At 44.8% G+C, this 16,123-nt stretch overlaps 1 protein-coding gene and 1 non-coding gene across 2 annotated transcripts; one reads left to right on the top strand and one right to left on the bottom strand.

The window, feature by feature from the left end:
• Positions 1 to 1,447: 1,447 nt before the first annotated feature.
• Positions 1,448 to 3,434, top strand: LOC135568447 (uncharacterized; the record flags this gene model as incomplete). Its single annotated transcript, XM_065015230.1, has 1 exon — positions 1,448 to 3,434. A coding segment is annotated over exon 1 (1,987 nt), but the record flags the coding sequence as incomplete, so codon positions are not given.
• Positions 3,435 to 7,090: 3,656 nt separating this feature from the next.
• Positions 7,091 to 7,281, bottom strand: LOC135568448 (U2 spliceosomal RNA). The gene has a single exon (XR_010462632.1). It is a non-coding gene; the product is annotated as a U2 spliceosomal RNA (small nuclear RNA).
• Positions 7,282 to 16,123: the final 8,842 nt, after the last annotated feature.

The following is a 16,123-nucleotide window of genomic DNA, read 5'->3' as shown; positions in this document are numbered from 1 at the left end:
AAACAGAAACTTGTACACTTACAGTCACCTCTACTCCTAAAGCAGTCACCCCTATCATAGCCCAGGTTCACCACACAGCCAACAGTCAAACAGAAACTTGTACACCTACAGTCACCTCTACTCCTAAAGCAGCCACCCCTATCATAGCCCAGGTTCACCACACAGCCAACAGTCAAACAGAAACTTGTACACTTACAGTCACCTCTACTCCTAAAGCAGTCACCCCTATCATAGCCCAGGTTCACCACACAGTCAACAGTCAAACAGAAACTTGTACACTTGCAGTCACCTCTACTCCTAAAGCAGTCACCCCTATCATAGCCCAGGTTCACCACACAGCCAACAGTCAAACAGAAACTTGTACACCTACAGTCACCTCTACTCCTAAAGCAGCCACCCCTATCATAGCCCAGGTTCACCACACAGCCAACAGTCAAACAGAAACTTGTATACCTACAGTCACCTCTACTCCTAAAGCAGTCACCCTATCATAGCCCAGGTTCACCACACAGCCAACAGTCAAACAGAAACTTGTACACCTACAGTCACCTCTACTCCTAAAGCAGCCACCCCTATCATAGCCCAGGTTCACCACACAGCCAACAGTCAAACAGAAACTTGTACACCTACAGTCACCTCTACTCCTAAAGCAGTCACCCCTATCATAGCCCAGGTTCACCACACAGCCAACAGTCAAACAGAAACTTGTACACCTACAGTCACCTCTACTCCTAAAGCAGTCACCCCTATCATAGCCCAGGTTCACCACACAGCCAACAGTCAAACAGAAACTTGTACACTTACAGCTACACCCATTAAACAAAACACTAACTGCAAAGGAGCACAGAGTAATGTATCAATATTACTAAGAGACATAATTACATCTGCTCCTCTTTCACCCACAGGAGGCGCCAGGCAAGGGGTACAGAGTAATGTATCAATATTACTAAGGGACATAATTACATCTGCTCCTCTTTCACCCACAGGAGGCGCCAGGCAAGGAGCACAGAGTAATGTATCAATATTACTAAGAGACATAATTACATCTGCTCCTCTTTCACCCACAGGAGGCGCCAGGCAAGGAGCACAGAGTAATGTATCAATATTACTAAGAGACATAATTACATCTGCTCCTCTTTCACCCACAGGAGGCGCCAGGCAAGGAGCACAGAGTAATGTATCAATACTACTAAGGGACATAATTACATCTGCTCCTCTTTCACCCACAGGAGGCGCCAGGCAAGGAGCACAGAGTAATGTATCAATACTACTTAGGGACATAATTACATCTGCTCCTCTTTCACCCACAGGAGGCGCCAGGCAAGGAGCACAGAGTAATGTATCAATACTACTTAGGGACATAATTACATCTGCTCCTCTTTCACCCACAGGAGGCGCCAGGCAAGGGGTACAGACAAGGACAGGGCAATTCAAGGGGCACATGACGATGACTAAAGGGCAAGACAATGGGCAACACCCCAAAGCTCCCAAATCCGAACCCCCACAAAAAACGAATATAGCTGTGCCTCTGCCGGTCCAGGGTCCCTGTACAACTGGCGCCTCAAAATACCCACCATCACCCCCACCACAGCCCCATCTTCAACCCCAACCCCCACCACAGCCCCATCTGTGCCTCTGCCGGTCCAGGGTCCCTGTACAACTGGCGTCTCAAAATACCCACCATCACCCCCACCACAGCCCCATCTGTGCCTCTGCCGGTCCAGGCTCCCTGTACAACTGGCGCCTCAAAATACCCACCATCACCCCCACCACAGCCCCATCTGTGCCTCTGCCGGTCCAGGGTCCCTGTACAACTGGCGCCTCAAAATACCCACCATCACCCCCACCACAGCCCCATCTTCAACCCCAACCCCCACCACAGCCCCATCTGTGCCTCTGCCGGTCCAGGGTCCCTGTACAACTGGCGTCTCAAAATACCCACCATCACCCCCACCACAGCCCCATCTGTGCCTCTGCCGGTCCAGGCTCCCTGTACAACTGGCGCCTCAAAATACCCACCATCACCCCCACCACAGCCCCATCTGTGCCTCTGCCGTCCAGGGTCCCTGTACAACTGGCGCCTCAAAATACCCACCATCACCCCCACCACAGCCCCATCTGTGCCTCTGCCGGTCCAGGCTCCCTGTACAACTGGCGCCTCAAAATACCCACCATCACCCCCACCACAGCCCCATCTGTGCCTCTGCCGGTCCAGGGTCCCTGTACAACTGGCGCCTCAAAATACCCACCATCACCCCCACCACAGCCCCATCTGTGCCTCTGCCGGTCCAGGCTCCCTGTACAACTGGCGCCTCAAAATACCCACCAACACCCCCACCACAGCCCCATCTGTGCCTCTGCCGGTCCAGGGTCCCTGTACAACTGGCGCCTCAAAATACCCACCATCACCCCCACCACAGCCCCATCTGTGCCTCTGCCGGTCCAGGCTCCCTGTACAACTGGCGCCAAAATACCCACCATCACCCCCACCACAGCCCCATCTGTGCCTCTGCCGGTCCAGGGTCCCTGTACAACTGGCGCCTCAAAATACCCACCATCACCCCCACCACAGCCCCATCTGTGCCTCTGCCGGTCCAGGGTCCCTGTACAACTGGCGCCTCAAAATACCCACCATCACCCCCACCACAGCCCCATCTGTGCCTCTGCCGGTCCAGGGTCCCTGTACAACTGGCGCCTCAAAATACCCACCATCACCCCCACCACAGCCCCATCTGTGCCTCTGCCGGTCCAGGGTCCCTGTACAACTGGCGCCAAAATACCACCATCACACCCACCACAGCCCCATCTGTGCCTCTGCCGGTCCAGGGTCCCTGTACAACTGGCGCCTCAAAATACCCACCATCACCCGCACCACAGCCCCATCTGTGCCTCTGCCGGGTCCAGGGTCCCTGTACAACTGGCGCCCAAAATACCCACCATCACCCCCACCACAGCCCCATCTGTGCCTCTGCCGGTCCAGGGTCCCTGTACAACTGGCGCCCAAAATACCACCATCCCCCCACCACAGCCCCATCTGTGCCTCTGCCGGTCCAGGGTCCCTGTACAACTGGCGCCCAAAATACCCACCATCACCCCACCACAGCCCCATCTTCAACCCCAACCACACCCTAAACCCACACACCCTTCCCAAAAACCCTTCTACCACAAGGCTAGGCCGAACTACAAGGTAGCAGATTGGAACATTGAGGGACACACACCAACACTCATCATAGGAGACTCAAATCTCAACCGGGTCCCACCATTCAATAACCCCAACATCCAGGTAGACAGTTACCCAGGGGCAACATTCTATCACTTCATAAAAGTACTGGAGAAAACCCCCATACACACAGACACAGCGACGGTTGTTATCTCGGTGGGCCTGAACAATAAAGACCATGACCCATTCCAAACATCACTAAAACAGCTGGCAGGTATGCACAAGGAGGCAAAGAAAACATTTCTAAACGCAACAATATACATTCCTGTCATCAGCCAATCACCTCTTCTTACTCCACAGCAGAAGAGAAACCTTAAGCTCATCAACGCTTACATTACCACTAACTTCCCAACCCTATTAGAGATCCCACAAGACACATTTCACACAACAGATCTCATACACTGGACATTGTTGATAAAAAGATATTAGAAGGGTGAGCCGGTTAAGGATCGAATCAGACCAGGTGTTAAAATTGTACATACATTTCAGAGGGAGAATATCTGGTACACGTAATTACGGCTCTTCCGTTAGTTCGTGTTGGAACAGCAGGCAGAGAGAGCGTAAACAGTCAGCACAGCCCTTATATACGTCACAGAAAGTAGGTTGACTCTAGGAAGATCGGATCTCCGGATTGGTTCAGCTGGTTGTAGTCTGTAGTCTTCCGCCATTGGCTCAGTTGTCTGTCCGTCATCGTAGGATCTTATTCGGGCACAGTGTTCGGTTAAAAAAATAAAAGGGAGATTATGTGTAATGTGGGAGCTATCCTGTAGGGGACCCCACAGGCTTTACTGTGAGTTGTAGCCATGTAATTAGCAGTAAGTTTAGTCACCTGCATACGAAATAGCAATTCCTTACAACATCCACCACAGCAGACCTCATCTTTCAACACTGGTGTAGACAGTTAAATTTACATTAACCACAAGCCACAGTCTGGATAGAAATAACTTTTCTTGCAATCTCTCTCCTTCCCCAATAACCAGTGCAGATCCTCCACCAAGGGGAGCAGCGGACCGGTCAACAACTAATATCATGAATCTTTCCAAATCCTTCATACCCACAGCAGCACAGGTAAAGCTCCTGGAGAGAGGGTTGACATTCATCCCTCGCCCAAACAAATTTGATTGGGAGGAACTTCAAAGGGACACCCACAAATACCATAGAAGACTTAAACTGTTGGACTATTTTGACTACAACACAGATGACAATCACCTACCATTTACTTTACCATCTACCTGGGAACCTAAAACCTCCCAGATAGATGGTAGAATCAGGAGACTAATTAGAATGGACAAAAACACACTTCTACTTTACCATCTACCTGGGAACCTAAAACCTCCCAGATAGATGGTAGAATCAGGAGACTAATTAGAATGGACAAGAACACACTTCACAACCATCAGACTCACACAGATAGGGAGGATAACCTCACACACGTAGAAAGACAGGCAATACAACAACTTAAAAACAACCCACACATCATCATTAAACCAGCAGACAAAGGTTCAAAAATAGTAATATTGGATAAACACCAATACATGTATGAAGCCAACAGACAGTTATCACACACCAAACATTATAAACAAATAGAAAACAGTATACAACCACAGACACAGACACAGCTAAGGACAATAATAAAAAGACTCTACGACCAACACTACATCACAGCAAAACAACGGGACTTTCTCTACGGTACAGACACCCCACGACCTAGACTATTCTATTTACTGTTAAAAGTACACAAGGAACCGGAGACATGGACAATTCCCTTTGAAGTTCCTCCTGGCAGACCGATTGTCTCAGACTGCAATAGTGAATCCTATAACATTTCACAATATATAGATCATCACATCAACCCTCTCTCCACAAGGCACCCCAGCTTTCTCAGGGACACCTACCACTTCATGGAGAGGATTGGACCCATAGTTGTTCCCTCCCATACACACATATTCACGATAGATATTGATAGCCTATACACTAATATAAATACAGCAACAGGAATACAAGCAATTAGAAATATCTTCAAGAGATACCCAGACAACACTAGACCGGACAAAGAAATATTACAACTATTAGAACTACTATCAGCCTGACTAGTTATTCAATGATCATTATTACCTGCAGGTGGAGGGAACAGCTATGGGCAAAACATTTGCATCTACTTACGCCAATATATACATGGCTGAATGGGAGAGAGAGGCACTGGCCAAGTGTCCATATCAACCCACTTTCTATTACCGCTTTTTAGATGACATAATAGGAGCCTGGCCCCACGACATCCAGTTATTCACAGATTTTATAAACATTCTCAACGGTCATCATCCATCCATTAAGGTTAAATACACAATTCATCCGCAAGAAGTCAACTTCTTAGACACAACAGTTTTTTTCAGTAATAACAATCAATCACAGAAAACACTACACACTAGAGTTTACTTCAAACCAACAGACACACATGCTTTACTTCATAAACACAGTTACCATCCTAAACATACATTTAAGGGAATAATAAAATCACAAATCATACGGTTCTACAGGATATCATCTTGCAAGCAAGACCTGGATTATGCCATAAATACACTATTCAATGCACTTAGTAGAAGAGGATATTCAAAACGATTTTTAAGGACCATTAAAAACAACACATTGGCCGCCCTTCCTCCCTCCCATTCATCCAACACTCACAGACCACAGCAAATCATCCACCTCTCTTAACCTCAATCCTACTCCTAACCTTAACCCCTCCCCAAACCTCACGCCTAACCTTAACCTCTATACTGCCCCTGTTGGAGAAAGTGCGTGCCCATAGTAAACTGAAAATATTTTTCCCCAAAATTGCTAATATATGCATATAAAAAATATTATCGAATAGAAAACACTCTAAAGCTTCTAAAACCGTTTAAATTTTGTCTCTATGTAAAGCAGAACTCTCAGGGCATGCATTCTCCCAAATGCTATCTTGTCATGGAGAAAGTTGGCCCAACTTTGACGTCATCTCACACGCACTTCCCAAACAGCTACCGCCTTGGGAACAGTCTGTACGTGTTCAGCGCGAAGCCTGCTTTCAATGGGGCTTGTCAGAGAGGGCCGGAGAGGAGAAGATAGGAGGAGAGAGGGCTGGAGAGGAGAAGATAGGACCAGAGGAGAGGAGAAGATAGGAGAAGAGAGGGCTGGAGAGGAGAAGATAGGACCAGAGGAGAGGAGAAGATAGGAGAAGAGAGGGCTGGAGAGGAGAAGAGAGGGCTGGAGAGGAGAAGATCGATCAGTGCCCTTTGTCAATATACATCTGAAGCAGACAATAGCTAACCTCACACATCGTTTCCCTATTGTTGAGTTAGATGTATGTTCTACATTTGAAATATATCATGTATATGAGGCTAACCATCAACCAGATTGTTTTACATGATTTATCTGACATTCAATAGTTTAGTCCAAATGTTTTGGTGTGGATTGAGGCCTATACATTCCTATCGGTAGTGTTCCCCGTTGTATCCAGCTTTCCTTATTTCTATTGTGGATTGTGTTTCTGTACGCCAATGGAAAGTCTACAAAACTATGAGAAAACCAGCCTATGAATTGAATACATGGAATTGGATCCTATTTTATTAAATGGAAGATGTTATGGGTGTACAGATGGCACAGTGATGCCATCTGTTGGTAAATGTTCATTACTGCAACTCTTGTGTTTTACCGGGGTGCTTGAGATACCCGGATGTGTTGTGATGTACTGAACAAGACTGGTCACTCGCATCAATGCCCATGTCTCGTCATTTAACGTTCAAACAGTTGCTTAACTTGCAATGTGAAAATTCAAACAATTATAGACCAACGAAGCAACTCTGCTTCCTCTGTCTGATTTCTCTTTACAATGAAAGGGGGTGCACCGTTCCTGGAGGTACTGCAATACCAGGTCGATGCGTGGAGTGGACGGAGCAAGCCCCTATTCCATCTCCCTATTCCAAAAATCAATTTAATATATGGTCCCCAGATAGGGGACGTATCAGATATTAAACTGATAAGAACAGATACTACACTTGATCTTAGCCAAAAGGCCGAGAAGCGATACCTACAATGGTTTCGGGACGAAGTGGCCGTTCTCCGACACGTCAAACTCGGTTATGATTACACCAAAATGAGCACTGTATGCTTTTGTTTTCCATAAAAATACAATGCTTTAAATAAATGGTGGCATGGATGTGGAGTTGATCAACGCCAGGAATAACCACGTTTGACTGTTACAAAGTAACACATTTGTAGGTTCTAAGATCACGTGGTCATCCCCCTCCAATCAGAAATGAGAGAACACGTTAACCTGATCAACAGCTAAATTGGAATAATAATATATAACGTGTGGGAGGGGGATGGGGGGCAATTTGGAGATAATAATATTGACGTAACATTTGATCTTGTATCAAGTATATCTGGTAGCATTGCTGCCACAAACGAACTGAAGCAATTGTCCACTTGGTGGCGCCAGAGTTCCACCGACCGTCGCTTTTCCCTGGTTGTCCTGTGTGGTACATTTCAATGTTGAACGACTTGACTTCAAGACATCGTCAACGAAAATAACGTCAACAATAAAAATAGCCTGTCTTTTTTTGTATCTGTCTGTAGAGCCTTGTATGATAAGTCCATTGTGAGAAGGCCTTCATAAAGTGTCCCTCCTAAATTACTAGAGGCCAAACTTCAAAGATGTCTATGGCACTGGACTGCAGTAAGAGAGCTAAGGAGCGGATGGTCCTGGCTGCCTAAATGTTTCCTCCACATAATAAACTAAGAAACATGGCACTTTGGAGGCTTACTTTTATAACTAACTTCATAAAATGCCATTAGGCCTAATGAAGATACTGTATATATGTAAGTTACTTGATTGGTGTCTTGTGAATCCACCTGTATGCGCATTAAGGTTGATTATTTCCCCGGTATTATACGATAATAAATCACTTTTCTCCGGGTAACCTGGTAGTTTCACCAAAACTTGGAAGTGTCATTCAAAAGCATTATAACGCATATAAATGTCTGGATTTGATGAGAGCTTTGATTCAGCATGAACATTCTAATCTGATGCTACCTGAGCCTGATGAGACCAATATTAACCCCATTTAATGAGCCCTACATTAACCCCATTTAATGAGCCCTACATTAACCCCATTTAATGAGCCCTACATTAACCCCATTTAATGAGCCCAATATTAACCCCATTTAATGAGCCCTACATTAACCACATTTAATGAGCCCTACATTAACCCCATTTAATGAGCCCTACATTAACCCCATTTAATGAGCCCTACATTAACCCCATTTAATGAGCCCTACATTAACCCATTTAATGAGCCCTACATTAACCCCATTTAATGAGCCCTACATTAACCACATTTAATGAGCCCATTACATTAACCACATTTAATGAGCCCTACATTAACCCCATTTAATGAGCCCTACATTAACCCCATTTAATGAGCCCCACATTAACCCCATTTAATGAGCCCTACATTAACCCCATTTAATGAGCCCTACATTAACCCCATTTAATGAGCCGAAGCACAAATGATTGTACTGTTATCCATTAGGTCCACCAGGACCTCACATGACTGAAACATTGTTGTGTTGTAACTTTAATTTATGACGTTCACCACACTAATCGGTGATATATTTTTGCAATGGGAAGTAATAGCTGGTTTGTTCATTTAATTTTGTTAATGAAATAGTTGTGCTATTGTATTGTTCTGACTTCATGGGGCCGACTGGAGTGAATGTCATTGTTCAAATGTCATCAAAAAGCTCCTCCTTCACTAGAACGGCCCGACTACAGACTATATAATGTCGGGCGCATTAAGTGATGCTATGTTTTCTGTTATTTTTATGATTTTATAGTTTGACACAACGTATTGGAAGATTTTGGTCCCTCTGGAAGCCGAGGTCCTATAGTCACGGTTCACCACTGGATCTAAGTGAAGGCTTCCATTAAACCTGTCCAGGTCCAGTCTGTCCAGTTTCTGCTAGTGCACGTACCACATGGCCACATTATTCAGCCTTGTTTGACTCATGGATGATCTAAGCCATGTCTTAAGCCTCCCGGGCACTAAACTCCTCTCAGCCTCGACAGAGGAGGCAGGGACGACCAGCAGACGCCTTCCTAAAGCTTCCACCTGACTGAAGAGACCTTTCACCTCTGGCACCATTTCCCCAATAATGCCAGCAACATCTGAGCTCGTTTGATATGTAGAATTAGTCCCAAACATGGCCAGCTGCACCTGCAGATGTCTTGAATTCAATTCTGGATGGATATGGGCTGAGTATTCACTGTGTCCAAGGTGTTGTAGAACTGGGCTCTGTACAAAGACTGGGCATCAGGATGGATATGGGCTGAGTATTCACTGTGTCCAAGGTGTTGTAGAACTGGGCTCTGTACAAAGACTGGGCATCAGGATGGATGTGGGCTGAGTATTCACTGTGTCCAAGATGTTGTAGAATTGGGCTCTGTACAAAGACTGGGCATCAGGATGGGTGTGGGCTGAGTATTCACTGGGCTGCAGCCTGACCGGTGTAACGCTTTGAAAGTTTGCGGATGTGAGGCATCTGAATAGGTTGTTGGTCCAACTTTGTTGCCATAGCAACTGCTTTTGCGAACAAGACATCAAAGTGCTCCCCCGTTCGCTTGTCCTGCATGTGTCACCTTCTGACCTGAGATCTTTTGTTATGTCTTTGTTTTAGTATGGTCAGGGCGTGAGTTGGGTGGGTTGTCTTTGTTTTAGTATGGTCAGGGCGTGAGTTGGGTGGGTTGTCTTTGTTTTAGTATGGTCAGGGCGTGAGTTGGGTGGGTTGTCTTTGTTTTAGTATGGTCAGGGCGTGAGTTGGGTGGGTTGTCTTTGTTTTAGTATGGTCAGGGCGTGAGTTGGGTGGGTTGTCTATGTTATGTCTTTGTTTTAGTATGGTCAGGGCGTGAGTTGGGTGGGTTGTCTATGTTTTAGTATGGTCAGGGCGTGAGTTGGGTGGGTTGTCTTTGTTTTAGTATGGTCAGGGCGTGAGTTGGGTGGGTTGTCTTTGTTTTAGTATGGTCAGGACGTGAGTTGGGTGGGTTGTCTTTGTTTTAGTATGGTCAGGGCGTGAGTTGGGTGGGTTGTCTATGTTTTAGTATGGTCAGGGCGTGAGTTGGGTGGGTTGTCTTTGTTTTTAGTATGGTCAGGGCGTGAGTTGGGTGGGTTGTCTTTGTTTTAGTATGGTCAGGGCGTGAGTTGGGTGGGTTGTCTTTGTTTTAGTATGGTCAGGGCGTGAGTTGGGTGGGTTGTCTTTGTTTTTTTTAGTATGGTCAGGGCGTGAGTTGGGTGGGTTGTCTATGTTATGTCTTTGTTTTAGTATGGTCAGGGCGTGAGTTGGGTGGGTTGTCTATGTTATGTCTTTGTTTTAGTATGGTCAGGACGTGAGTTGGGTGGGTTGTCTTTGTTTTAGTATGGTCAGGGCGTGAGTTGGGTGGGTTGTCTTTGTTTTAGTATGGTCAGGGCGTGAGTTGGGTGGGTTGTCTTTGTTTTAGTATGGTCAGGGCGTGAGTTGGGTGGGTTGTCTGTTCCTTTTTCTAGGTTTTGGGATTTCTGTGTTTATTATACATTTACACATTGAACAATTTAATTTAATTTATTTTCTTAACTAGTAAACCAACACATTCTGAACAATTATAGTTTTAAGCAGTGTATTGGTACTAAACATGCTACCTAACTGATCAACAATTATAGATACAAGCTAATAACAAGGTATACATGCTATCTTATTGAACAAGCAGCTTAACTCAGATAATGTGTGTGCTAGGCATCTCTCTCCAGGTTGTTGTGCTGCTTGGCAGGCTAGCTGCTCCATGGTTTCCTCCAGATATTGCCACTGTTCTCGCTCACACTGCCACCATCAGCTGTGTCTCTCCACCAGCTCCAGGAAGTCCACTCCTTGCGTACGTACTGTACATATGATAAATCATAGATTGGCAAGGAAATCCTTTTCATCTTCACTGTCCAACTGCATTGTGACGGAGCTGGAACCAGCAGGAGGATGGAGAGGCCTTGAAGCTGTACGCAGAAACTACTCAAATACAGGTGAGCCAAGCTTGTAGCATCATACCCAAGAAGACTCAAGGCTGTAATCGCTGCCAAAGGTGCTTCAACAAAGTACTGAGTAGAGGGTCTGAATACTTATCAAACTTTGTCACATGCACCAAATACAACTGTAAACCTTACTGTGAAATGCTGACTGACAAGCCCTTAACCAACAGTGTAGACCTTACTGTGAAATGCTGACTGACAAGCCCTTAACCAACAGTGTAGACCTTACTGTGAAATGCTGACTGACAAGCCCTTAACCGACAGTGTAGACCTTACTGTGAAATGCTGACTGACAAGCCCTTAACCAGCAGTGTAGACCTGTGAAATTTGACTGACAAGCCCTTAACCAACAGTGTAACCTTACTGTGAAATGCTGACTGACAAGCCCTTAACCAACAGTGTAGACCTTACTGTGAAATGCTGACTGACAAGCCCTTAATCAACAGTGTAGACCTTACTGTGAAATGCTGACTGACAAGCCCTTAACCAACAGTGTAGACCTTACTGTGAAATGCTGACTGACAAGCCCTTAACCAACAGTGTAGACCTTACTGTGAAATGCTGACTGACAAGCCCTTAACCAACAGTGTAGACCTTACGCATGTGAAATGCTGACTGACAAGCCCTTAACCAACAGTGTAGACCTTACTGTGAAATGCTGACTGACAAGCCCTTAACCAACAGTGTAGACCTTTACTGTGAAATGCTGACTGACAAGCCCTTAACCAACAGTGTAGACCTTACTGTGAAATGCTGACTGAAAAGCCCTTAACCGACAGTGTAGACCTTACTGTGAAATGCTGACTGACCAGCCCTTAACCAACAGTGTAGACCTTACTGTGAAATGCTGACTGACCAGCCCTTAACCAACAGTGTAGACCTTACTGTGAAATGCTGACTGACAAGCCCTTAACCAACAGTGTAGACCTTACTGTGAAATGCTGACTGACCAGCCCTTAACCAACAGTGTAGACCTTACTGTGAAATGCTGACTGACAAGCCCTTAACCAACAGTGTAGACCTTACTGTGAAATGCTGACTGACAAGCCCTTAACCAACAGTGTAGACCTTATTGTGAAATGCTGACTGACAAGCCCTTAACCAACAGTGCGGTTCAATGAAGGTAATAAAATATAAAGTAAAAAGTATAAAATGTAATAAAAGTAACACTAACGAGGCTATATACAGGGGTACCGGTACAGAGTCAATGTGGAGTCTATATACAGGGGGGCACCCAGAGTCAATGTGGAGTCTATATACAGGGGTACCGGTACCGAGTCAATGTGGAGTCTATATACAGGGGGCACCGGTACAGAGTCAGTGTGGAGTCTATATACAAGGGGTACCGGTACTGAGTCAGTGTGGAGTCTATATACAGGGGGTACAGGTACAGAGTCAATGTGGAGACTATATACAAGGGGTACCAGTACAGAGTCAGTGTGGAGTCTATATACAGGGGGGTACAGGTACCGAGTAAGTGTGGAGTCTATATACAGGGGGTACCGGTACCGAGTCAGTGTGGAGTCTATATACAGGGGTACTGGTACAGAGTCAGTGTGGAGTCTATATACAGGGGGCACCGGTACTGAGTCAGTGTGGAGTCTATATACAGGGGGTACAGGAGTCAGTGTGGAGTCTATATACAGGGGTACAGGTACTGAGTCAGTGTGGAGTCTATATACAGGGGGTACCGGTACCGAGTCAGTGTGGAGTCTATATACAGGGGGTAAAAGTAACAAAGGTACAGAGTCAATGTGGAGACTATATACAAGGGGTACCAGTACAGAGTCAGTGTGGAGTCTATATACAGGGGTACAGGTACCATTGAGTAAGTGTGGAGTCTATATACAGGGGTACTGGTACAGAGTCAATGTGGAGGCTATATACAGGGGGTACTGGTACAGAGTCAGTGTGGAGTCTATATACAGGGGGCACTCCCTCTTCCTCTTGCGTGCTGAGTCAGTGTGGAGTCTATATACAGGGGGTACCGAGTCAGTGTGGAGTCTATATACAGGGGCCTACAGGTACTGAGTCAGTGTGGAGTCTATATACAGGGGGTACAGGTACAGAGTCAGTGTGGAGTCTATATACAGGGGGGTACCGGTACTGAGTCAGTGTGGAGTCTATATACAGGGGTACAGGTATTGAGTCAGTGTGGAGTCTATATACAAGGGGTACCTGTTAGTAGGTACTGAGTCAGTGTCGGGGTACAGGTACTGAGTCTATATACAGGGGGTACCGGTACAGAGTCAGTGATGGAGGGTGTTATAGAACAGGTATTGAGTCAGTGTGGGGGTACAGGTTAGTTGGGTAATTTGCACATGTAGGAAGGGGTGAAGTGACTAAATGCGATATGTTAGTTTTGTATTTTGAATAAATGTACACACATTTCTAAACTTGTTTAGCTTTGTCATTTGGGGGGCATCGTGTGTAAATTGATGGGAAAAACTATTGAATCATGTTAGAATAAGGCTGTATCGTAACAAAAGGTGGACAAAGTCAAGGGGTCTGAATCCACCATAACTGGAATGAAAGGAAATACCGCTGACTGAGAAAATGGATTTAATCACTTATGGACAAAGACAGCAGAAAAACCCATCTTTAAAAAAAGGCACATCGTTAAACCAGTGGAGGAAGGAAGTGTTTTAACATGGACATTGATATTGTAGACAGTCTATTGGGTCTTTAGTTGATTAGTAATAATAAGAGGTTACAGTAAACTAAAGGTTCATCTTAAACTCAAATCCACAGGAGGATTTATATTACATTTACATTTAAGTCATTTAGCAGACGCTCTTATCCAGAGCGACTTACAAATTTATATCAAGTCTCATAACAGATCAGCTGCTGGTCTGAAATAACCTCCGTCTCCAGTTCTCTAGTCTTTAAACGGTCAGATACACCAGTCAGTCTGGCCCTGGTAGATACAACCACAACTGTAAGTTCTAATATAATACAGTTTCTCCCCAACCAGATTAATCTCCCTCTTCCTCCTTGACCTTTTCTTAACAGGATTGGTGTATTCTTTGACGACTGTAAATCACAAGAAATAAACAAATTAGTATGTTGGTTCCAGGGTTGAGTTATAGAACGGATGGATGGATGAGCAGGAATATATATATTCTGGAGGCATGTCCCCATCAGCTGGATGGTGTATTACTTCCTCTGGTGGGAGAGAAGGTCGCCTCCTCTTCCTCTATCCTTTACGTGGATCCTCGGCTTTCTTAGACTTCTTTTCTTCTTTGGGAGTTTCTTCTGCTGTTATATAAAGCCTCTGGTTCTGAATGAAAACAGAAAGCACAGGATGAGACAACAGGGTTGTGTTACTTAACAGACGGCTGAGAACCTCATGATATGGATTGGGTTATATAACAGGATGGATGGTGTATTATGGGTTGGGTTATAGAACAGGATGGATGGTGTATTATGGGTTGTGTTATATAACAGGATGGATGGTGTATTATGGGTTGTGTTATAGAACAGGATGGATGGTGTATTATGGTTGTTAACAGGATGGATGGTGTATTATAGAACAGGATTGTGTTATAGAACAGGATGGATGGTGTATTATGGGTTGTGTTATAGAACAGGATGGATGGTGTGTTATAGAACAGGATGGATGGTGTATTATGGGTTGTGTTATAGAACAGGATGGATGGTGTATTATGGGTTGTGTTATAGAACAGGATGGATGGTGTGTTATAGAACAGGATGGATGGTGTGTTATGGGTTGTGTTATAGAACAGGATGGATGGTGTGTTATAGAACAGGATGGATGGTGTATTATGGGTTGTGTTATAGAACAGGATGGATGGTGTATTATGGTGTGTTATATAACAGGATGGATGGTGTATTATGGGTTGTGTTATATAACAGGATGGATGGTGTATTATAGAATAACAGGATGGATGGTGTATTATGGGTTGTGTTATAGAACAGGATGGATGGTGGGTGTGTTATAGAACAGATGGATGGTGTATTATGGGTTGTGTTATAGAACAGGATGGATGGTGTGTTATAGGGTTGTGTTATATAACAGGATGGATGGTGTATTATGGGTTGTGTTATAGAACAGGATGGATGGTGTATTATGGGTTGTGTTATAGAACAGGATGGATGGATGGATGGTGTATTATGGGTTGTGTTATATAACAGGATGGATGGGTGGGTTGATTATGGGATGGATGGTATGTTATAGAACAGGATGGATGGGATGTATTATGGGATGGATGGTGTGTTACATATAACAGGATGGATGGTGTATTATGGGTTGTGTTATATAACAGGATGGATGGTGTATTATGTGTTATAGAACAGGATGGATTGTGTTATATAACAGGATGGATGGTGTATTATGGGTTGTGTTATAGAACAGGATGGATGGTGTATTATGGGTTGTGTTATAGAACAGGATGGATGGTGTATTATGGGTTGTGTTATATAACAGGATGGATGGTGTATTATGGGGTGTATTATAGAACAGGATGGATGGTGTGTTATATAACAGGATGGATGGTGTATTATGGGTTGTGTTATATAACAGGATGGATGGTGTATTGTTATGGATACAGGATGGATGGTGTATTATGGGTTGTGTTATATAACAGGATGGATGGTGTATTATGGGTTGTTATATAACAGGATGGATGGTGTGTTATATATGGATGTTGTTGTTATATAACAGGATGGATGGTGTATTATATAGAACAGGATGGATGGTGTAATATGGGTTGTGTTATATAACAGGATGGATGGTGTATTATACAACAGGATGGATGGTGTATTATGGGTTGTGTTATATAACAGGATGGATGGTGTA

Source organism: Oncorhynchus nerka, unplaced genomic scaffold, assembly GCF_034236695.1.
Source record: "Oncorhynchus nerka isolate Pitt River unplaced genomic scaffold, Oner_Uvic_2.0 unplaced_scaffold_1590, whole genome shotgun sequence".
NCBI classification, from domain to species: Eukaryota; Metazoa; Chordata; class Actinopteri; order Salmoniformes; family Salmonidae; genus Oncorhynchus; species Oncorhynchus nerka.
The sequence above is the reverse complement of the archived record's forward strand: the minus strand, read 5'-3'. Positions and strand labels throughout refer to the sequence as shown.